At 47.0% G+C, this 22,040-nt stretch overlaps 3 protein-coding genes across 9 annotated transcripts; 2 read left to right on the top strand and 1 right to left on the bottom strand.

The window, feature by feature from the left end:
* Window positions 1–1,217: 1,217 nt before the first annotated feature.
* Window positions 1,218–10,203, top strand: LOC129338293 (ras-related protein Rab-35-like). 2 transcript variants are annotated; one of them, XM_054992388.1, is made up of 7 exons: window positions 1,218–1,541; window positions 2,318–2,858; window positions 6,355–6,405; window positions 7,321–7,444; window positions 7,657–7,781; window positions 8,669–8,793; window positions 8,938–10,203. In XM_054992388.1, the coding sequence occupies exons 2-7, from the start codon at window positions 2,804–2,806 to the stop codon at window positions 9,064–9,066; spliced, it is 609 nt and encodes a 202-aa protein (XP_054848363.1). In that variant the 5' UTR covers window positions 1,218–1,541; window positions 2,318–2,803; the 3' UTR covers window positions 9,067–10,203. The 2 variants fall into 2 exon arrangements, with proteins under 2 accessions (XP_054848363.1, XP_054848364.1); XM_054992389.1 differs by having other exon boundaries at window positions 2,222–2,858.
* Window positions 10,204–10,296: 93 nt separating this feature from the next.
* Window positions 10,297–14,248, bottom strand: HCFC1R1 (host cell factor C1 regulator 1). Of its 2 annotated transcripts, none has more exons than XM_054992386.1 (6): window positions 14,178–14,248; window positions 12,426–12,619; window positions 11,953–12,003; window positions 11,204–11,368; window positions 10,946–11,113; window positions 10,297–10,861 (listed from the first exon to the last, which is right to left on the bottom strand). In XM_054992386.1, the coding sequence occupies exons 2-6, from the start codon at window positions 12,617–12,619 to the stop codon at window positions 10,711–10,713; spliced, it is 729 nt and encodes a 242-aa protein (XP_054848361.1). In that variant the 5' UTR covers window positions 14,178–14,248; the 3' UTR covers window positions 10,297–10,710. The 2 variants fall into 2 exon arrangements, with proteins under 2 accessions (XP_054848361.1, XP_054848362.1); XM_054992387.1 differs by lacking the exon at window positions 14,178–14,248 and adding an exon at window positions 13,794–13,920.
* Window positions 13,984–21,570, top strand: THOC6 (THO complex subunit 6). 5 transcript variants are annotated; one of them, XM_054992381.1, is made up of 13 exons: window positions 13,984–14,069; window positions 15,944–16,059; window positions 16,139–16,203; window positions 16,454–16,557; window positions 16,643–16,680; window positions 16,780–16,828; window positions 17,431–17,502; window positions 18,046–18,148; window positions 19,017–19,066; window positions 20,172–20,234; window positions 20,555–20,665; window positions 20,878–21,006; window positions 21,427–21,570. In XM_054992381.1, the coding sequence occupies exons 2-13, from the start codon at window positions 15,944–15,946 to the stop codon at window positions 21,508–21,510; spliced, it is 984 nt and encodes a 327-aa protein (XP_054848356.1). In that variant the 5' UTR covers window positions 13,984–14,069; the 3' UTR covers window positions 21,511–21,570. The 5 variants fall into 5 exon arrangements, with proteins under 5 accessions (XP_054848356.1, XP_054848357.1, XP_054848355.1 ...); XM_054992382.1 differs by lacking the exon at window positions 13,984–14,069 and adding an exon at window positions 14,378–14,464; XM_054992380.1 differs by lacking the exon at window positions 13,984–14,069 and adding an exon at window positions 14,555–14,797.
* The last annotated feature ends 470 nt before the right edge of the window (window positions 21,571–22,040 follow it).

Here is a 22,040-nt window from a genome sequence, read left to right as displayed (position 1 = left end):
GAGGAGTAAATATTGTATGTCTCTGTGGAGCCAGCATGGTGTAGGGGTTTGAGCAGGTGCTATTAACGTGGCACCCACTGACACCTTTCCTGGCACCCACCAAATGTTTTTAGAAAGTGGACAGGCCAGATGGGGCTTCTCTTTGGCCACGGGAGATCTGATTGACTAGGCAGATTTTTTAAAAATTACTTCTGCAGCAGCTACCTCCATAGCGCAGGTATCTTCACTACATGACTAAAGATAGCTAGGTGTATGCAAGAAAATATTTTACAACAATACGTTCATTTTTAAAGGCATCCTGTTCATCAGAGCTTTTGCCGGAAATGCTGAAGAGTTGCTATAAGGTAGTTGTTGTGGGTTTTCCGGGCTGTATTGCTGTGGTCTTGGCATTGTAGTTCCTGACATTTCGCCAGCAGCTGTGGCTGGCATCTTCAGAGGTGTAGCACCAAAAGACAGGGATCTCTCAGTGTCACAGTTGCTATAAGACTTATGCATAAACTCACTCTTTTAACATTTTGTGCTTGGCTCCACCATCTGCGGTCGTCATTTCATGGTTGCACTCACCACCTTGTGTCATAGATCCAGAGGAACCTGGAATTCTCATCGAATTACAATTGATTTCCAGACAAGAGATCAATAGCCCTCGAAAATTTTTTTTATATTATTTATAGTCCATCTTTCTGAGATTCAAGGCAGGTTCCACAACGTGATTCAGTACAGTCAATTTCAAAGACGGTTCAATAAACATTAAATAGGGTTCATGCAAAGACTAAAACCAGCAGAAAACCACTAGAGGGTTGAAGCAATGCTGAAACAGAGCATAAGCAAGCTGGCTTTATGGTATTATAACCCGCTGAGCTCCCTCCCTTCCCCAAATCACGAAAGGAGTTTCCCAATCCGGAGCTGGCCAGAAAGCTCCACCAAATTAAAATGGAATTGACTATACCTGTGTACTTAAACACATTAATAGTAACTCTGAATAAATTAATTATCTCCTGCAAAATCAACGCAATCTAACCTAGCGCCAACCCGCATCCCGCCCGCTTCCCCAAGCCCCGCCCATTCTTCCGCGGCTGCTTTCCAGGCCCGGAGCCCCGCCCACTCGTTCTCAGCTCCTTTCGCCCCGCCCATCCCTCATTCGCTCTTTCCCCAGCCTGGAGCCCCGCCCACCTCCCTCTACCGTCGCTAAGCACCGCCCTTTATCCCCAAGCCCCGCCCCGTGTTCCCCAGCTGCTTCGAATCGCGCGTCCGCGTTCCAGCCGCCCGGGCTGCCTGGAGAGGCGGTGGCCGCAGCCGGGAAGGAGGAAGGAGCAGCAGCCCGCAGGAGAGGCCGGCAGGAAGGAAGGAAGGAAGGAAGCGGCCCGGCCAGCTGCGCGGTCATCTGATCCCAGGCCAGCGTCCGGCGGGCAGGAGGGAGGGAGCCAGGACGAGAGGGCAGCGGAGCTCCGCCTGGCCGTCGAAGCGCCCGTTGCATCCCCTCCCTCGATGCCCCCCGCCCTGCCCCTCCTCCGGCCGCGTCCTCTCCTCGCCCCAGCCCGCCCGTGAGTCCGGCTCGGCTCCTCGGCCGCGTTCCTTCGCCCCGGGCGCAGCTCCTCCCCTGCCGCCTTCCCTCGCCATCCCTGCCGCTTGCAGCCCTCCTTTCTTGGCGGCGCTTTAAAGACCTTCTTGGTGAACTCTCTCTTGGGGAAGGAGGAGGGGAGTTCTGTGGTCAGCTGGGTGACACCCCCCCCCTCCGTTTTTCTTCTCTTCCCCTTTCCTCTACCCGGCCTTGGATTGCCATCCCGTCTCCCTTCCGCTAGTGAAAGTTTCGGTCCAGTTCCGATTGGGATCCTCCCCTTTTTAAAAATTAGTCCTTTTGTTAGAGGAAGTCATCGCTATCACCCCGCGCCGAGTCTCTTACAGCTTTCTGACTTAGATTTTTACTTTTTTTGCAAATCAGAATTTTTGATTGGGGTGCTTGAGTTTGGTTTTCTGTCTCGGATGCTGGAACTGGAGCACCATCCCTCCCTCTTTGGAGAAGGCAGCCCTCCCCACGCCCATCTCCTTCTGAATTTCACAGGCTTCTTCTTCGGGAGACTTTAGACTCAAGTTCTCTTTCACGTTCAACCTCACTTGGCACCCCACCTTTTGAAATTAGGGGAAACTACTCTTTCTGGGAGGAAAGTTGCATCGTTTTCCACCATCCGCTTTTTTCTTCCCTCCCTCCTTGTCCATCCTATAGGAAGAAATGGAAGATTTTTATCACCTCTAGATCTGCTTGTCACATCTGAGAACATCTCATTAATTTCAGCAACCTCATTTCAACTTTATTTTGCAGCTTCCTGGCATTGTGGAAAGGAACTTTCTTGGCAGACTGAAGTGTGCGGCTTTTTCCAGTTATTGGATTACCCCCCCCCTTTCTTTTAAGGACACAAAAGCATCTGGAAGACAGAGGGTCTGTGTGCGCCACGTACCCTCTTTCCCAGAACCGGAGGGGCATTTTGCAGAAATATTTCATGTTTTTCAAGGAATCCTTTTGAAGGAAAAACACGGTCTTAGTGTCATACGTGAACTGGTGCATTCAATACAAACTTGTGCCCAAAGCATTTTGGGGGATCAGCCAGGAGACCCCCCCCCCAAAAAAGAAAGTTGGAGATCAGCATAGGAGACCAAAACAAAAAAAAGTTGCCGTTAGCTGCAATGGGTCTTTGAAGCAGGACAGATTTCCCACTGGCAAGTGTGGGAGTGGTGGAGAATCCCTTCAGGAAGGAAGGAAGGAAGGAGCGTGACAGAAACCGGGAGGAGGAGCTGACCCAACACATGAATGGCTGCCAAGGATTATGACCACTTGTTCAAGCTGCTCATCATTGGGGACTCTGGTAAGGCCTGCTCTTGTCCCAAGTTCTCCTCCTTCCTCTGCTTCATTGTTTTCTCTCTCCTGTATCTAATCACTTCTGTTCATTTTCTCATTGTTTCTCTGTTTGTTCCTGCCACACTCCAATTTACGCATGTCCTTTATTTATAAAACAAACAGCAATTTCTTCACTTGATCTTAGATCCAGAGGAGTTAGCCGTGTTAGTCTGTAGTAGCAAAATGCGCATCTGACGAAGAAAACTGTGATTCTCGAAAGCTTATGCCACAGTAAAGTTGGTTAGTCTTAAAGGTGCTACTGGACTCTTTTCGATTTCATTTGATCAGTTTTTCTTTTGTTCTTCTAGGTGACTTTCTATCTTCGTCTTCTTTAATCTCCTTCTGTAATTTTGTTTGCTTCCTACCTTTCAGTTACACTGTGCATGAATTCTCTCTTGACCATCCTTAAACCTCTTCCTTATTCATTCCATAAAGTCTTCTTCCTTTTTGTGTGCTTGAAAAAAAAACACCCTAGCCGCTTACTTCTCGTTTCTCTCCTCTATGCCTGCTGATGCTCTCAGGCAAGCACAATGCACATGAGATAATCCAGTGTAGCATCTGATGTTCAGAGTAATTGATAAGATTGACAGGCCCTTATCTTATCATCCTTGTCATTCACTCATGTCTTAGTTTCTGCTCCACAGAATCCCTTGAGGACATGCCTGCCTCTAATAAAAGCTACACTTTGGTTATGTGTTGGCTTTAAAAAATGCACGTCTTCCTGCTTCCCCACACATCAGTTGACTAAACTGTAGGATTCCCAGAATTCTTTGGTTCTAATTGTGCCAGCCTGTAAGGCCTGCCACCATTCTCAGATGCCTTTTTGAGGTAGGGAACTGGCCTTTGTCCGATCACGAAGGCACCCCCTTTTACTCTCAGGTGGGATGAATTAAAGCCAACCAAAGGTCGCACAATTAACTTTTTATTTGCTTCGTAATGCTCTTCCCACGCCGTTCAATACCTTATTTTAGCAAGCTTTTTCTCACATTTATTTGAATCTGGCCATTTCTGGTCAAATAACCAGTTTTTCTGGTTACTGGAGGAAAGAAAGGTGGTTTCTGATTGCTGAGGCCACTGCTGCTAATTTTCTTTGGCCACAATTTCCCCATCATGCTTAACACACACACACACACACAAGAGTGGAAATTTAGAGTTTGACTACCAAAGTTGTTGCTGACACTCATAGGATCTAGCATTATGAGGTGATGGTACAACAACATTTGATTTATATACTGCCCTTCAGGATGACTTAAACCACTCAGAGCAGTTTACAAAGTATGTCATCATTATCCCCACAACAAAACATCCTGTGAAGGGGGTGGGGCTGAGAGAGCTAGAAGCTGTGACTGACCCAAGGTCACCCACCTGGCTTCAAGTGGAGGAGTGGGGAATCAAACCCGGCTCTCCAGATTAGAGTCCCGCACTCGTAACCACTACACCAAACCGGCTCTCTTGAATAGAGCAGAAAACTTGTTGTTTACTGTATTTTTAATCCCGCTTTTCAGATAAAAACACAACCTCTCAAAGGTGCTCAGAGCTTTTGAAGTTTACTGTGCTGGCATGGGAATGAATATAACTGAAAACAGGATGGGCATTGCCCTCAGACTTCGAAGCCCAGAGACTAGAGAAAGGGGTGTGTGTGAAGGAGAAAATCAGTTTGCCAGTGCCAAAAGAAAGTGAGCTGTTAACAGGCCATGGAGGCCAGGCTGGTTTTTCCCTTGCTGGTGTGGAGGAGGTGCCATTTTCCAAGGCCCCTTGACCTTCTGGCTGGTGAGAGGAGGCACCTTACCCTTCCCGTCACTACTTCAGCTCCAGAGGCAGTTAGAATGGAGTACTTGGTGGCAGGAAGAAGGGAAGCAACTTCCCTGCAGCTGCTGCTCTCGCTTACGGTTGGGGCCGTTGCTATGAAAGGGAGCGGTGCGGGGCTGGTTCTTCAGCCAAGCCTCCACAAGCATCTGCTCGGGGCAGCACCATGACAAAGGCACTGATATGCTGCATGGATTGGGCTTCCCGGCCATCGGCAGTTTGGGAGGTGATGAGCGTTACCTTCTGGATCCATCCTGGCTGGGCTGAAGCCAAGCCCCTTGGTTTAGCCTGAGCAGTGGGTGCAGGAGGGGGGAACGAGTGCTTTGTTTGGGGGTGTCAAACTAACCTCGAACCAGCCCTGGAGGGGTGTTAGCTTTGCTGTGGCCTCCGGTGATTTGCTTGCTGAGTGATCGGCCCATTGATACGTTCCACCTCTTAATCTTCTGCGGGCAACTTTTTCATTTTCTCATTAGACAAATAGCAGCTTCCGGGGAGATGAGATGAGGTAGGCAAATGGTGCTGGGAGAAAAGGAAATTCAGCACTGGGAAAGCTGTAGGGTGCTTATTAAGATAACCTCCAGCTTAGCATGGGTGCTTTGAACTAGGGGGACCAGAGGAGCAGGAAATTGTGGATTTTGTGCCTCATTGGGCCCCTACACGTAGCAGCTTTTTGTGTCCTGAGTAAGGTAAGCAGCTTTGGGTGGCAACCCAGGGTGACCCCTCTGATGCTGGAAGACCGAGAGCCTTTCAAGAGCCCTGTGATATCACCAGATGCATGAAGGGGCCTGGCCGTGTTACCGTTGACTGAGATAAGGGAAGCATTTAATTTTCAGGTGTTGGTGTGCATGTGTCTGCTCACCACAACCCAGTGCGCAGCCAAAAAGAGGCACGTGGCCTTCTCTTTCAGTCTTGAGGTGTTCTAGAGACCAAGTCTGGGGCAGAACTCACTTGCACAGCTGTAAAAGAGGGATATGTCTATGTTCTTCCTCTACTGCAAAGGCTTTAAAAAAAAGGAGGGGGGAAGAAAAGGAGGAAAGGGCTTGACAAGCCGAGAGGGTGATACTCCACCCATTAGGGAGCGACGTGACCCTGCGTGATACCTCTTAAATGGATGGTGCAGGGATTGCTTGGATGTGGCTGTGCCTGCTTTTGCTTCTAAGCCACACTCCTTTTGGGGGACAAGATGATTTCACGCCATAGTGTGAGTGAGCATGAAATCCTAGATAGATGCATTCACTGTCACCCCCATCGACTACTAGTCATGCCCAAAATGCTGTTCGCAAACAGCATCGGACTTTGTCAGCATTGGAGAGTGAAGGTGGGAGTTGTGGGTGGTTCGATTTTTGCAAAACCCACTTGCTTCCCCCTCGAGGGTCACGTTTGGTGAGGTAATCACACTTCCCCACAAGTTTTATTCCAAGTTTACAATGAATTGCGCTTACCCGCCCGTGGGGACACAATAGCTCTTGATGGGTGTGGCTGTCTTGAGCAAATTTGCTGGGTCTGACTGTGTTTGCTCTGGGTGGGGAGCCTTCAGCTTCTGCAGAGAGGATTGCCTTGGCAGATGGAAGGGACAATGGTTCAGTCTGTGCTCCATGATGATACTGTTTGCTCTCTAATCTGCTCTTTCCCTCTTTTATTTTTTTCCCCTTGTTCAGGGGTTGGGAAAAGCAGCCTACTGCTCCGCTTTGCAGACAATACCTTTTCTGGTAAGTAACCCTTCTTCCAGCTCACTAGAGAATTGTTCCGATCTCGAACCGGCAGGGATCCCGACTCCCAGACCTCTGCTAAACCTGCTCCAACATTACAGCAGTGCAAGCTGTTGAAAGCCAGCCATCAGCAGCAGTGTGTGGCTTGTTTTGCTGAAGCAATGATAGGATCCTAATGAGGCACAGTAGGGACATGGGTCAATCAGTGTTGCTCCGTACCCTTTGGGTACTTGATGAGCAAAGAGCCCATTGTACTAGTTTCATTGAATGCTTACACATCTTATTTGGTAATCACCTCCCTAAGCTACAGCTGGGCCCCTTGACAGCAGCAGAAAATGTCCCTTTAAAGTTTTGCCTGCATTGTTGGTTTGTTTTTTAAAGTCCTGCCTCCAACTGCTTCTTGACTTCTCTGGGTGGCTTATTGAGTCATCGCTTTCCATTTTATTTGGTCTGCTTTACTTGAACTGAGATAATAAACTTGCTTAAATTCAGGTAGCCCGATATTAGACAAGAGGGCTGCACAGAGGCATATCTGTTCTTAGTGGCTCTTGCAGCAGTGAGAGAAGATGGTGTTATAGATGGGAAATAGAGGCTGAGAAAGAAGTTTGACTATGGTCACCCAGTGATTCTGGGGCTTAGACATCCAGTTCATAGAGGCGTCCCCACTTCAACCCCCACTGGACTGGTTGAAATATCTTTGATATGTCAACAGTTACACTTGGGCGAGCTATGGGTGTCATTCAGTTTCTATTGTCTTCCTCTTGTCTGTTCTTTTGTAGTTTGTGTTTGCATATACTATTTCACTTGCTGTTACTTGTAATATTTTCCTCTCTGTCCCGTTATCAAATCCTTACCTTGCACTTCATTCCTATGATTCTCCTTTCTCTCCCCCCCACCCCGCATGTCTCCCCCTAGGTAGCTACATCACAACCATTGGGGTAGATTTCAAAATTCGGACACTAATGGTGAATGGAGAGCGGGTAAAACTGCAGATCTGGGACACCGCGGGACAGGAACGCTTCCGGACCATCACTTCCACGTGAGCCTGGGGCAGAAGGCATATCAGGGTGTTTTGGAAGATGGGAGCTTTTGATTTCTGGGGGGAAAAGGTGGTCTGGGGAGAAATGAGGTAGCTGCAGTTCCCAGTTTCTTCAGATTAGCATGATGCAAGAGTGATTGGGAGCAAAAAGTCCCTTGGGTTTCCAGTCTAAGGGAGATCTATCCTATGGTCTTTCTTTCTCTTCGAGGCAGGTATTACCGTAACACTCATGGTGTCATCATTGTGTATGACGTGACAAACCCCGAGTCCTTTGTTAACGTCAAGCGCTGGCTGCATGAGATTGGGCAGAACTGTGACAGCGTCTGCAAGATCCTGGGTGAGTGATCACAGGGGCCAACCTGTCTTCCTGTTGTCTCTTATGGAGTGCAACCATTATGCTTTCCAAGCTGAGAATGATGTTATTGCTGTCCATTTGAGCATCAGGTTAGCACGATGGTTTTCTTCAGATGCTCTCATTCGTGTTGGGATAAGTGGGGATGTTGTACCCCTGCTGTGTCTGGCTTGTATATATTGTGAGGCAGGCAGGGATGGAGTGTTGGGTGCAATGTCACGACTTGAGTTGTGTAGACTGGGTGCATCTCAGATTATATAAGGTATAGGTTTAACACCAAAATCCATCTAATTGACCCTGGGGACCCAACCGCATGAAGAATTCCTTCAAGGACATCTTCAGACATGAGCAGTTCCTATATGACAGTCTTGACACAGCATTGCTGCAAACCTAGGAATTAGTGACATGGCTTTATCCAGATAGGAAAGTTTTTGTGTTGTATCCTCCATGCAGTTGGAAGAAGGCACATGATGAGCAATGACTCCAACTGGCTTTACTTTGACTGCAAACTAGCTTTTGTTTGTGTAATGTTATCCTAGCATGTCCCAAGACTCAGCCATATCAAGTGAAAGGGTGAACTCCAGTTAGGCCAAGTTGTAGAAAGTATTTTTATCACCCAGTACAAAGAATTCACATATTCTTTGGCAGAAGATGCAGTGGAGTTCAATCATGCCCAACCGGGGGGGAGGGGGGGGAATGCTGCACAGCAAATCTATTTCCTTAAGACAGAGTAACGTGTATCCTGAGAAATGCTGTGGTCTGCTGATGCCAGAATGTAATCCTGGTTTGCACGTGGAACTAGAGTCACGGAACTATTCTTTGGAAGTCTCATTCCTTTTTTTGTGTTTGTTTTGTTCCTCCCCAATGTTCAGTGGGTAACAAATGTGAGGACCTGTCACGGAAACAAGTGGATACAGCTGATGCCCGGCGGTTTAGTGAGCAGATGGGAGTGCGGCTATTTGAGACAAGCGCCAAGGAGAACCTCAATGTTGAAGAGGTATTCAGTGTTGGGGGTGGGGGTAGTGGGACCTCAGTGGTAGTTAGATGCTTGGTGCCTAAAGATGCTTCTCTGCCTGCCAGAGGGGAAACTTGTTTGTAGAAGAAGGTCTAAACCCCTCTTTCTGCCTCATCTCTTCCCCAGATGTTCAATGCTATCACAGCCATGGTGCTCCGGACCAAACAGGAAAACCTGGCGCGACTCCAACAGCAAAATGAGGTTGTCAAAATCAACAAGCCCAAGAAGAAACCAGCTGTCAAGAAATGTTGCTGAAAGGGTGGGGGGCTTTGTCTTCATCTCCACCCACCCCAAATTCCAAACAAGGACTGGACACTGTGGAGAAGGGCAGTAAAAATTGGTGTGGGGGTTGGGATTTGGGTGGGGAGGGATATGGAAGAGAATTGCAGCCCCTTCTCTACGGTTGCTAGGATGGAAGATTCAAAAATGTACTGAAATTCCTCCTTGCTGGTGGGCAAGAGGTGACTGCAGGAACAGGGCTGGGACAGGTTGAAGAGCATTAAAAAGTTCTGCTGAAACAAATGGAACACCTTGTTACTAGGTAATGCGAATAGGCCTTTCTAAACCTCTGCAGTGTTGCCCATAAAATCTTCTCATTTATTTTACCCCTCTTCTCTCCCCACCCCCACTGAATTATCAGGAATAGGGGCAGAAAAACAAGGTGGGCATTAACCTTCGAGGACCTCTGCTTTATAGGCTCACTTGTGGTTAACAAGATACAAGTTAGAATTAAGAAGGAGAAATTAAAGGAAGGAGTCACAACATTTCACAGAGAAATAGTGGGCATTTCCCCCAATTGTTTGCACACCGTTATGGCCGGGGGGGGGGGGAGGAGGGGGAAAGGGTTCTGTCCTGAGAAATGGTGTTAGAAAACTGGCTGTGTTCTGTTTCCCTCCCTGTCTGTGGAACAGTATCATTCATCTCCTCCCCTCCCCAAATACCCTCTACATTAAAGAGAAAAGCTATGTATGTTAATGACCAAATAGGACTGGGGGTTGAACAAGTATTTCTTTGTAAGCCTTTGTACCTGCAGCCATGGTTTGTGGGTGCTACCCTGTCAATCCAACCCCCCCCCCCCGAACTCAATATAGGAGGGGTGGCTCATCTAACTACAAATATGAGACAGGATATCTGGGGCTGTTAGTCTCCACCCTACAGCTCCCAAGCTGTGTGGGTACAATGGAGTTGCAATCTCATGTCTCTCCCTCCCCTGCCCCAGTCATTAAATATGGGCCCCTCTGACTGTGCAATAAGTTTGCTTCTTGAATTATTTTATATACACATAAATGAATATGTATAGAATTTAAAACATTTTTGTTTTAACCCACTGCTAATGGCATTAAACTTGGTAAGGAGACACCACTATTCAATAAAGAGCATTTAGATATGAAACCGACTCCGATTCTTTTATTTCCCCCCCGATGGGCTGCCCCACCTGAGGTCTCAGTGCCAGTTACAGATTCACTCTGGGAACGGGGTTAAAAAGGCATTTCTTTTGTTAGCCATGTTTTAGCCTAACCTGCCATAGAAGGGTGAAGGATAAAATGGATGGAAGAGGGGACAACCACTTACCCTGCTTTGAGCTCCTTGGCAGAACCGCTGTATAAAAATGTGACACAGGGACTGTAAATTAAGTCCAAGCACCTTTGGGCACCCTTATTAGGTATTGGCTAGATCCCTATTAAAAAAAGAACAATACAAACAGTTGCCCATGATTTACGCCTAGTAGAAGGGGAAGAATATCCGATTATTGCAATCTTCTGAAAACGTTCAATATTGCTGAACAGGAGTAAAATGTTTGAGGCTGAATAATAGCATCATTTGCTGAAAGTCTTGATAAGCCTGCCAGTAAGAAATTAGTGCATTGCTTCAAGCAGTAGAATCAGATGGGTGAAAAGCTCAGATTTCCATTTCCTCTTGTGTCACCCCCACTTCCTGCTCCGGTTGCGTGGAAGCACCGAAAGAAGACGGGGTAGCCATCAGCATCCGGATGGTGTGCAATACGGAGTTTCCAGGTGGGCTCCATAGGACGACTTCTGAGCAAGGGTTCCTTAGGAGAATGAGGGGAGGTGGTGGTTATTGATACAAATAATTTGTTCTTCTGCACTTTCCCTTGACCCAATGTTATACTTACAGAGAAAGTAATGCTTCCAGACTGACCCCTCCAAGTGACTCTTGGAAGACGGAAGGAAGCATCAGCTGGGTGCAGTCTGGCATAATGAATTCCCCATCCACAACTACATCACCATCCTCATTTTCTTCTTCTGTTGAACTGGCTTCATTTATACTATCCTGGGACAGCCTGGAAGATAAAGACCCCGCAGACTCAAGCTTTGTCTTTTAATTTCCCCGACTGTACTCTTAAGCACAAAGCTATAGTGATCTCTTCTACCTGCGCTGCAGTTCTTTCAATCGTGTATAAGCCTGCTGCCACTTGGGGTCTTCCTCTTGGACCGGGAAGCCATTGGAACTGTACATATGATCATTGTCCAAGCTGAGGGAGTTAAAGCGGGCAGCCATCTTGTCCTCTGAGAGAAAGTGTTTAGACCTGGGTTCCCTGTTGAGGCAGGCAAAGACAGTGAGGGCAACTAGCAAAAAATTAATGGTAAATTCATCACTCTGTGCTACGCAACGAATGTGTTTCAACATGTTACTATCAAATGAGGGATTTCACAGTGTAGTATGCCATTTTGTGCAATGCCTGGGTGCTGCCTGGTATGCAAGCAAATTGTGCTGGGCACAGAGCTATCACATTGTTCAGCAGTATCTGAGGAGAGGATACATGCCTCAATTCCTATTAGGAGGAGGAGTTCATAATGTACCAGTGAATATGAAAATACCTACTGAATTTAAATATACAAGTAAAAATGTCTTTAGATGGCAGATGGTTCCCAGGAACACTAACTTGACATTCGAGAGAATGTCAAGACTGAGTGCATATTAGGAAAATGGTAAAAATCTAATTCAAGAGGGAGTAAAATTATATTTTGCTATCTTAGGTGACAGTGGAAAGTAAATTACCAAGGAGGTATGCACAGTGAGGAAACAAGATATGAAGACACAGCAGGATCACTCCTTTTAGGAAGCCCCCATCATGCATGGCACTGATTCATGCCCCAACCATTTCCCCCCCACACTTACTGATCTGTATTCTCCAGGTGCCGTTTGAAAGCAAGGGTTGCAGGCCGGCAGCTAAAACAAGAGGCTTAGAGTCATATTCAAGGGCTAAAAATCCCACATCCTTGTTACTTTGGCCCACTAGCATAAATTTTAGTCAAAATTGTCAAGTATCCCCAGCACAGATGCTATTCCAGGCCTTCTTTTCACCCTGCTACCACAAAATTGTTTCCCACCACATTTTAAAAATTATGTTTTACAATCTATCACAAGGCCATGAACACAGTTCAGTTGTCTTTCCTTCAGCTTCTTCTCTTACTTTCAGGGCTATTCAAACAGTGCAAAATGAAGGGCTGATGCCTGGAGGCTTCCTCCTTTAGTATAATTTTGAAAGCCAAAAAAGATAGCTATGCCTGTGAATAATTGTACCTCGACTCTATTGTCCCTCCAACATTTTCCCAATAAAAAATAACACCCATGTGAAAAGCCTTCCTCACCGGGGCCGCTGCATACCGATGGAGTTAACTAGCACTCGGTTTTGCCTCATCCACGGCATTCTGTGTGACACTTCCGGTGGCCAGCCAGAGGTTCTGCTCTGGCTCCAGCACACAGTTCTGTTTAGAATGGAGCAGGGCGACGGGTGGCTAGAAAGAAGCACTGCTGGTGGCTGCTGGGAGTTTGCAGGATCCATCTCTAGGAAAAATGCAAGAGAGTGTTAAACAGATACTCCTCTCCAGTACAAGGGCTAATTGGAATTCACTTGGCTATGTTCAACCTGAGGGCAGTCTTGTTAGTTGAAGAAAGTTTACTGATCACAATGTGGAGTTTGAAGGTTGCCTTTAAAGCTGGCTCAGGAGTCTCAGCTAGTGTGGGTTTACTATCCTGGTATAAGTCACCCGGAATGCCTCAAGCCATAGGTTTTCCAGTGCCAGGGAGCCTCTGCCATGCTGACTGATCTGCAGAGGGGCCCCTTTACAGATTTCCCATAGAAGCCCGATGCATTAGAGATGATTTGGAGGAGGACACCCACCAGGCATACAGCTGGTCTCTGTGAACCAGCAGCACAAGCTATTTTCTTCTATAGCTGCACATTTGAAGGGGGGGGGGCAATTGCTAGGTGGGACAAGCTGTCTTTCAAGGAAGCTCATCTGCCATTATAGATCTTTTTTATCAAGTCATTCCAAATAACTTCCAAATATTGAAACAGTCCTGGAGAACCCCTGTATTTGAGCAGCAGTTCAGCATCTCTGCAGGCTTCTTGTTCCCTTGGCACACAATCAGAAAGGGCTGCCTTTGATTTACAAAAACTGGGTGCAGCTGAGAGATGTTCTTCTTCCCTATCTCCTGGCTACAATGATCTCTACTATCAGCAAAGGAGACAGATGGTTCCTCATGTTCACAGCCTTCCCAACAAAAGCCACAGCAAATGTTTATTTGTAACTTTCTCTGCTTTTGCCACTCTCCAAAGTGGCTCGTGTGCTTTTTATTCTCATCCAGAGGCCACTGTACATAAATAGGGCATTAATGCCATGAGGCAAGGCTGGAGCGTCAGGTTGCCAACCTCCAGGTGCGGCTTGGGGATCTCCCAGGATTACAATTTTTCTCCAGGCATCAGACATCAGCTCTCCTGGATAAAATGGCTAATTTGGAAGGTGAACTCTATTGCATTACATCCGACCCTCCCCTAACCCAGCCCTCCAAAAGCTCTTCCCAAATTTCCAGGAATCTTCCAACCCACAGTTGGCAACCCTAGCCACTGCTTTTTGTCCCTCACAAAGCAAAATGAGCCTAGGTAGTTCCCATGATCCTTTGTACTTGCCACGCCAACTCAGGATAAAACCAATTTGCCTTGACCTGAATTTTACCTTGCTAAGCCAGGCCAATCCCCTAGCAGGACCATTCCCAGCAAGCTTTGCGCCTGAGGGTGGCTTCTGAAGGCCGCTCCCATGATGCCTTGCAGCATTCAGGCCCAAGCTAACGGGCTCCCGACATGCTTTGCGGCTCTTACTGTGTGTAGCCGTAGCCCAGAGGGCGGGTCTCTCATACAGGAAAGGGCGGGGATATCCCTTTAATGGGGCTGGGCTCCCCACTGAACCTTCCCACGTGCGCGTGGTTGCGTAGGGAACGCGACGCCAATAACGGTTAGTGCCAACGCGCGCGTTCGCGAACGGAGGGGGGGGGGAAGTCACGATAGTATCTGAGCATGCGCACAAACAATCGGGTAGGGATTTTTCTCTCTCCTCCCTTACCGTTGAGGGTTTGTTTCTTATGCCTCTTTCCTACTACGTTGGTTCCCGGCTTCTTCTACAGCGGCTGAAGAAACCCCGGATGTGTACGTGCAAGAATCCCTTGTCACGTGACGGTGGGCGGCGCGAGTTGTGCCGGGAAATGTCGTCCTTTTTCTATGGACAGTTTCAATTGCGGAAACTGAGAATCCCGTCATGCCTTGCGGTTCCCAATACTTGCTTTCTTGTGACCAGAAGCCGATGAGGCTCTTGGGGGTTGTAGTCATTCATTTGCAGGCAGTGACGTAAAGGTACCGTTGCATTGCTCCCTCTAGGTAGAGAAAATTCTGGCGATTGGGAGGGGGGAGCCTGGAGAGGGTGGGGTTTAGAAGGGGAGGGACCTCAGTAGGGTATATTCCATAGAGCTCACCTTGCAAGGTAGCCGTTTTCTCCAGAGAAACTGATCTCTTCGACTTGGAGACCAGTTGTTGTTCCAGGAGATCTTCCGTCACCACTTGGAGGCTGGCAACCAAACAAGAATCCTAGATAACAACTGGGACGTGGTTTGGAATATGATAGAAGTGGAAGGAGCCATGGGTGTTCTCAGAATGCACTCTGCCCAGCCCAAGAGATCTTGGCAACTGGTTAGATTCATTTGTCATGAAATTGCCAATGGTCAAAATGTCTCCTCTAAGAAAACATTGGCCCCCCTTATCCGCTCAGCGATCGGCAGATAAGGGGGCAAATCCCTGCTAACCCTATGCACGTGGCATGTAAATGCACACACACGGTCACAGCCTCAGCTTTTTTTTATCAGACAGCCAGTTTGGTGTAGAGGTTAAGAGCAGCAGGACTCTAATCAGGAGAACTGGGATTCATTCCCCACTCCACTTGAAGCCAGCTGGGTGACTTTGGGTCAGTCACAGCTTCTTGGAGCTCTCTCAGCCGCATCCACCTCATAGGGTGATTGTCATGAGGATAATAACACACTTTCTAAACTGCTCTGAGTGAGTGTTAAGTTGTCCTGCAGGGTGGTAGATAAATTGAATGTTGTTAATAATAATATCTCCTATTAAAGTGCTTATCTGGGTATTGATGGTTAGTGAGCACTTCAAAGTTGTTGGTACAGGTTTGCTGTATGGTTAAAATTCTGTTACACACAACAAAAGCAAACAAATGTGATCAGGTTAATACAAAGCAGCTAGAAAGGAGCCTTTAGAAGTGCGCAAGTGGAACTTCTGCACAAGAGGCAGAAAAAGGCGGCCAGTACTGCTTTCCCCAGTTTTGTTAGGGGAGCTCCCAAGCTGAAATGTGCTTAGTGATGCTAAGCAGAGGATATCCTGGGATGCATTTAATAACTTTAGGCCATGTCTATCCTGCAACGTGTTTCTTTTTTTACATAGCCTGTAATTGTTGTATGTACATCATTGTCTCTGCAGACTGGCAGTTACTCTTAATAGGATTTTTTAAAAAAAATGCCATGCAGCTCTTAAAGAGAATAGATGTCCTTCCAAGGAACCAAAGGGTACTGGGTATGAGAGTTTTCCAGAGTCTGCATTCTTTCTGCCTGCTGGCAGATACCCAACACGCAGTGCAGTTAGCAGTGCCAATCAGGAGGGAATCTAAATTCATCTCCTGATTAATCACAGCATATATTTTATTTATGTCCAGTTGACAATTCCCTTTTGAATGTGTGGCGTCTAAAAACCGAATGCAGGTCTAAATGAAGCCTGGCCTGATACAGCAAGGTCGCTGTTGGCTTTACTCCCGTTATTCATTCCTCTTGCCAGATGGATATTCAGCGGTCTCTTGAGCTCCTGCATATGACTGTCTACTCTCAGAGTGTCTCTCCTTGTGGCAAGTATTTAGCTGCTGGGAACAATTTTGGAGAGATTGCCATATTCAGGTAATCCACCAACATATTATAACACTTGACCTGTTCTGTTTCTCACTTTCTTTACACCTCACATTTCTTTCCCATCCAGCCTCTCAGCAGCACTGAGTTCAGAGGCCAAGGAAGAGAGCAAGAAGCCGGTAATATCCTTTGCAGGTAGGTGACTGGTCAGGTAACACGCTGCTCCCAGGATGTATAGCACTTGCTCGTACCAATCTGGTTACTTGCTAAACCGCCCTGAGAATTCCACTTAAGCTTTTTAGTTCCAAGGAGGGGAGATGCAAGAGTAGGTCAAACAGGGATGTTCCTAAGCTGAGATGTGCTAAGTGACATCAAGCTGTGCATATCCCAGGATACACGCCACTGTTGTGCCATGTCTGCCCTGAAACGTTGCTTCTTCCCATAGCCCACGATGGTCCCATCTATGCCATGGTCTCCACAGACCGGCAGCTACTGAGTGCTGGTAATGGTGAAGTCAAGGCCTGGAACTGGAGCGAGATTGTGAAGAAGGTAAGGATGGGTTGCTTAATTCCCCCCGCCCCCCAGCCTCAAGTCTCCTGTGATGGTATTAATGTCTTTTTGTCTTGTACTCTAGGGTTGCAAAGAAGCCTGGTGCAGGAGGCCAACCTATAAGTATAGTCCTGTGTTCCTCTTTCATTTTCATCCCTAATTTCTTTCTCTTTTCTTACATAGATACAGATGCAAAATTCAACTCTCTCCTTTTGTCTTCAGGAGCAGCCTGGAGGTGCCAGAAATCAACAGCCTTCAACTGAACCTCAAGGTCCATATCCCCCATATGTTCCCCGGAGGGTGTGACGCTCAGTAGATCAACCTCTGTTGGTGATCCCTGGCCCGAAGGATGTGCGCCTGGCCTTTTTGGCTCTGGTACTGGCCTGGTGGAACGCTCTCTCAGTTGAGCTCTGGGCCCTGCGGGACCTGTTGCAGTTCCACTGGGCCTGCAAAACGGAGATGTTCCACCAGGCCTGATTCTGATTGTGGTTGAGGAGCTGGTGGACTACCCTGCTGGTCCCTCGTCCGGGCTGCCCTGCTTCCGCTGTCTTAATCAGATCTGCCGTACCTGCCCCACAGCAAGTTTGTGACTGAAGTTGTGGCTTGAGAGCCACATCTTGGAGGTCCTTGTGGATTGTGTTTATTGTTTTTATACTAGATTTTATAATATTTTGTTATTGTTTTATGGATGGTTATATTTATTGATATTTATGATACTGTGACCCGCCCTGAGCCCGCTTGTGAGGAGGCAGGATATAAATCTAATAAACAGATAAATAAATAAAGGTGTCCATAGTGCAATATCGGGGGCGGCTTGGCCATTGCTCAGCTATTTGGTGCTCACGATCACTGTTCTTTTTTCCCTTCTTCTAGGATAACAGTCTTTTAATGGCTGGGGGAGACTGTGCTATCCACATGATGGATCTGGAGTCCGGAGCCTTTACTGTGAGTTCTTGGGGGTGTGGGAAGAGAGATGGGGTGTCCTCTTTTGATTGCCATCCCTGCAGCCATGCTGATCTCCAGGGGCTTGCTCTTAGTGTTTTCTCCTTGAATTGCTCTAAAACCGAATAAATGGTCCAAGTGCTGTTTAAGAAAGTGTTTAATCCTATATCATTATTTCTTGCTTGTCAGTTTCTGGGTTTTTAATGTGCATTCAGAATGGAGGTTTTTGCAGGCTATTTCTTAGCAGGATTGTATAATCTCTGCATAGTCCATGCGCATCAAGAAACCTCTATGCTAATACAACAATCTCTGCATACATTATTTCTGTTTTCAGAGACGTTGTCTCTGACCACTAGATGCTAGGAATGTAATCATATTGGAGGAGTGGATCCTCCTATTCTGCTCAGGATCCTGCTCCCTTCTCCATGGCAGATGCCTCTCTGCTTGGTTTGCTGTATTCGGTTCTGGTGCCAGAACAGTGACCAGGATCAACTTTTTTTTTTACTCTGCATGGTAAGTTTTGCGTTTTGCCTGTTTTCATCACAGCGTGAATATCGGGGCCACACTGATTACATCCACTGCCTGGCTCTTCGGGATCAGCTTCGAGAGTGCCTATCAGGGAGTGAAGATGGCACCGTGCGCCTTTGGGGTAAGGACCCGTGGCATACGTACACTCTCTGGTGTTTTTTCCTCCCACCCCTCTGATTTGACTGCCTGCTTTTATCTGTGATGTGCTCCCTTATGGCAACTGGAAGGTACTGCCTCTGAAGGAAATTTGTGTTCTGTTTGGGGCAGGGCCTTTCAAACAGTGGCCCCTGACCAGTCACAATGACCAGTTTTTGACTTCGTGGGAATTTAGGAAGATATGGAAGGCCTGCTGAGATCTGACAGAACTTAGCCTGCTGCTCTGTCATCTGGCTAATTAGCATCGGTAGGACTCTGTTAGGATTGTGTTTTTAGGTTTTATTGGTAGTTTGAATGTATTCTGATTATACTGCAAGCTGCCCTGGAATTTTGAAAAAACAAGGAAGAAATTATCTTTGGGTTGCTTTGGGTTCCCACTAGGAAGAAAAGTGGAATATAAGTAAATAAATGCAAAATTTGGATAACATTCCCAGAATTCTCTGGGACAAACTAGAAACATATGGCAGCATATATCCTGCCTCTTCCTACACTGTCCATCTTTGAGGATGAAATTGGAGAATAGTTCCTACACCCTTTTGATCTCTGCCATGGGTTGGGAATGAACGTTGACTGGGAAACCCCAAAGAGAACCATTTTGGTGTAGTGGTTAAGAGTGTGGGACTCTAATCTGGAAGACTGGGTTTGATTCCCCACTCCTCCACTTGAAGGGTGACCTTCTAGAAGCTCTCTCAGTCCCACCCACCTTGCAGGCTGATTGTCATGGGGCTAATAATAACACACCCTGAAGGGCAATATATAAATTGAATGTTGTTGTTGTTGTTGTTGTTAAAGAGGGCTAGCATCATCCCTGAATCTCCTGTGTTTTTTTACAGATTTGCGTGCTGGAGGTCAAGTGCAATGCATTGAAGTGCATAAATATGAGGTATTTATTTATTTACATTATTTATTGTCCATCTTTCTCACTGAGATTCAAGGCAGGTTACAGAGAGTCCTGGTTTCTTTTCTGAACCCTTGTCTTAGGCTATCTCTGTCCACTCCAAAGAACACAAAAGGCTTCACTCTCAACAATGCCTTCATGAGAATAAGCACCCTTGAATAAAAATGGACTTACCTCTGAGTAAACCTGCAGAGGCTTGTTCCCACATTGTCTTTGTGTCCCTTTTTGCTCACTCTTCTGCTTTCATCCATCTGACTATAGTAGTTTCTCTTTGTATTTATAAATTTAACAAATTTCATGCCCAGAAACTCGAGCCTAAAAGCTCTCAAGGTAGCCTCCAATCAGAAATTAAAAGCATTGCAAGTAATAATATAACAGCACCCACAAGGCAGTCTGAAAGGATACCATTAAAGCTGAAAACACTTTGGAAAGAATTAAGAAACATTAGGAAGATAAAACCAGCCATAAATATTCACTTTGGTTTTGAGCAAGATCCAGATCCAATAGCACCTTAAAGACCTACTCGATTTTCAAAGTATGAGCTTTGGAGAGTCAAAGCTCTCTTTGTCAGATACAAGGACCTGAAACTATCTTCCCTGGTTTTGTTTTTTGATCAACTGGCTGGTAGAAAAAAGGATGTTTTTACCTGGCACTTAAAACTAAAATGGTCGAATGCAGCGTGGTAGTCCTCTTTTTAGGAGAGAATTCCAAATAGGATGTCTCACCACTAAAAATATTGTCTGTTTGGTAGCCACTCAAACAGCAGGTGGCAAGTAGAGAGGCAAACAGAGAGAACAGGAGGCATATAGAAAGAACCACCTGACCACATAAGAGATTCTAATTGTTGTGATCCTTCAGATGAAAGTAATGATTCTCTCAAAAGAATAAAAAGCATTTACAGCTTGCTACTTTAAATCAGAATTTTAAAATGTACTCCTGCGCAATCATTGTCACATTTAACCAAGACGAGAGAAGTGTCTGGACAAACTAACCATTCTCCACTTCCAATAAGTCTCTTTAGACCTCTGCTTACCAGATTGCTGCATTCCCGCAGCCCTCTGCTTATAATACTCTCCTCCACTCCCCCTAGGAATGCAGCCGGCCACAGTACGGGAAGTGGATCAGTTGCTTGGCAACAGACTCTGACTGGATGGTGAGTGTGTCAGTTCCTGCTGCTGAAAGAAAACTCTTGAGATTTCCCAAAATGCACTAAGCTGAGGCATCCCAAAGTTGGGACTTTCCCAGCATTCAGTTTCCCAGTTTCTCCTTTGGAGCACCCTCTCTCTTTTTCTCTCCCCTCCCACCCCGTCCCTTTTGAAACTGAAGTCAGGGAGGAAGTTTGTATGCAAAGCTGCAGCGGAGTCTTTCTGCATTATTTGAGGGAGCAACAGGGTTACCGGAAGCTCTACTGCTGTGGTGTGGTTGTGAGTCCCCCCAAGGTATCTGATCCCTTCCCTGTTTTTCCTTCCCCAGGTGTGTGGAGGGGGCCCAGCACTCACTCTGTGGCACCTTCGGTCTGTCACACCCACCACTGTCTTTCCCGTGCAGCAGTGTCAGCAGCAGGTCATGTTCTACCAGGACCTGGTGAGTTGTCGGCCTTTCCGCTTGCTCTGACAGCCCTTCCCCTCTTGCATCCTCCTTCCTCCTCTTAATCACTGCAGGGAATAAACAAAACAACCAAAAAACTGTGGTCGGTTTGTTCTTTCCTCCGTTCGTTCTTCTCTTTCATGCTTGGGGTCATTTCGTTCTTCTCTTGATCTAACCCTTCTGTCTCCATTCCTAATGCCTTCTTCCAGATCCTCTCTGCTGGCCACAGCCCAACCGTCAACCACTTGCAGATAAGCGGGGAAATGAAGGCCCAGATCCCCTGCATACCCTGTTGCGTCCACTCGCTTTCCATCAATGAACACTCGCCAGAGCACAAGGTACCTGCTGGATAGGGGGAGGGCAGAGGGAGGAAGTGGGGAGGCCTGCAGGGATATCTGCAAGGGTGGTAGGCTCGGGATGGGATGGAGGCTTGGATTCGATGGGGCAGACTTCAGAATGCGAGTGGTGCTGCCAGAGAGGAAAGCCAGGGCAAGCGGGTGACAAGATTCCAATCTCTGTATGGCAGGAGCTTGCATCAGAGAGTGTAGCGACACCTAGAAATACCTGGGACTGGAATGCTTTTGATTTAATGAGCACGGCCTGGGATTGTGGTAGCACGAAGATTTCTACAGGGAATTGGAGGGAGAATGGGCATTAAAAATTAGAGAGATGTAGGAGGCAAGGTTGGCAGCAGCGTGGGAGAAAGGGTAGACCCCACACACCCTTTGCTCATGCCGCACCCTGTTCTCTTCCCTCAGGTGCTCACAGCTGCTGGAAGCAGCCACCGGATCGATGTCTTCACCAACTTCGGTTACCGGGCCTTTTCCCTTACCTTCACCTAGTGCGCTCTCCTGTCCCTTCTCTCTCTCTCTTTTTAATAAATAAATATCTTTCTAATCTGGTATCAGACAAGGTAACTGGATCAATCCGCCTTTCCTGCCTCCCCAGGATCAGTTACTTTTGGCGAGTGTCACCTATTTGTGCTGCCCACTTGGAAAGTTGCTGAAAACTTTTATTCTAAGCATGCTTCCTGGGGAGTGAATTTCATGGTATCGGGTGTAAACGAAAAGAATTTGGACTGAGTATGTTGCACCCAGAATTGTCCCCCTTCTGCAATCAGAATAAACAGGTTGGGGCCTGTGTGAGAAATCCGACCTCCCCCTAGAAGTGCAGAGTTTGCAATAGAGCTGGGTTTTTTTGCCTAAAACTTGGCAATCTTGCATTTAATGCCCATGCTCTTTGGTGCCGATTGCTAAAATATGGTGTCTTGGAGAGCAAGGAACTGCTTGAGTGATGCAGTACAGTGGGAGGTATGTTTACCTCTCCCCTCCAGTGCTGTTTGGGGGATATATGGCTCTCAGCATGCATCTCA

The sequence above is a fragment of the Eublepharis macularius genome, chromosome 12 (assembly GCF_028583425.1).
Source record: "Eublepharis macularius isolate TG4126 chromosome 12, MPM_Emac_v1.0, whole genome shotgun sequence".
NCBI classification, from domain to species: Eukaryota; Metazoa; Chordata; class Lepidosauria; order Squamata; family Eublepharidae; genus Eublepharis; species Eublepharis macularius.
This window is presented reverse-complemented; position numbering and strand designations above follow the sequence as displayed.

What these genes read in the sequence shown, in the direction of transcription:
- LOC129338293 (XM_054992388.1), top strand. Translation starts at nt 2,804, where the DNA reads ATGGCTGCCAAGGATTATGACCACTTGTTCAAGCTGCTCATCATTGGG. An exon ending in TGCAGACAATACCTTTTCTG is followed by an intron (nt 6,406 to 7,320) that starts GTAAGTAACCCT and finishes GTCTCCCCCTAG; the next exon opens with GTAGCTACATCACAACCATT. An exon ending in AGAACCTCAATGTTGAAGAG is followed by an intron (nt 8,794 to 8,937) that starts GTATTCAGTGTT and finishes TCTCTTCCCCAG; the next exon opens with ATGTTCAATGCTATCACAGC.
- HCFC1R1 (XM_054992386.1), bottom strand. Translation starts at nt 12,619, where the DNA reads ATGGATCCTGCAAACTCCCAGCAGCCACCAGCAGTGCTTCTTTCTAGC. An exon ending in CACCTGGAGAATACAGATCA is followed by an intron (nt 11,369 to 11,952) that starts GTAAGTGTGGGG and finishes CTGCCTCAACAG; the next exon opens with GGAACCCAGGTCTAAACACT. An exon ending in CTGGAAGCATTACTTTCTCT is followed by an intron (nt 10,862 to 10,945) that starts GTAAGTATAACA and finishes CATTCTCCTAAG; the next exon opens with GAACCCTTGCTCAGAAGTCG.
- THOC6 (XM_054992380.1), top strand. Translation starts at nt 14,726, where the DNA reads ATGATAGAAGTGGAAGGAGCCATGGGTGTTCTCAGAATGCACTCTGCC. An exon ending in GCCGGTAATATCCTTTGCAG is followed by an intron (nt 16,204 to 16,453) that starts GTAGGTGACTGG and finishes TTCTTCCCATAG; the next exon opens with CCCACGATGGTCCCATCTAT. An exon ending in TGCAGGAGGCCAACCTATAA is followed by an intron (nt 16,681 to 16,779) that starts GTATAGTCCTGT and finishes TTTTGTCTTCAG; the next exon opens with GAGCAGCCTGGAGGTGCCAG.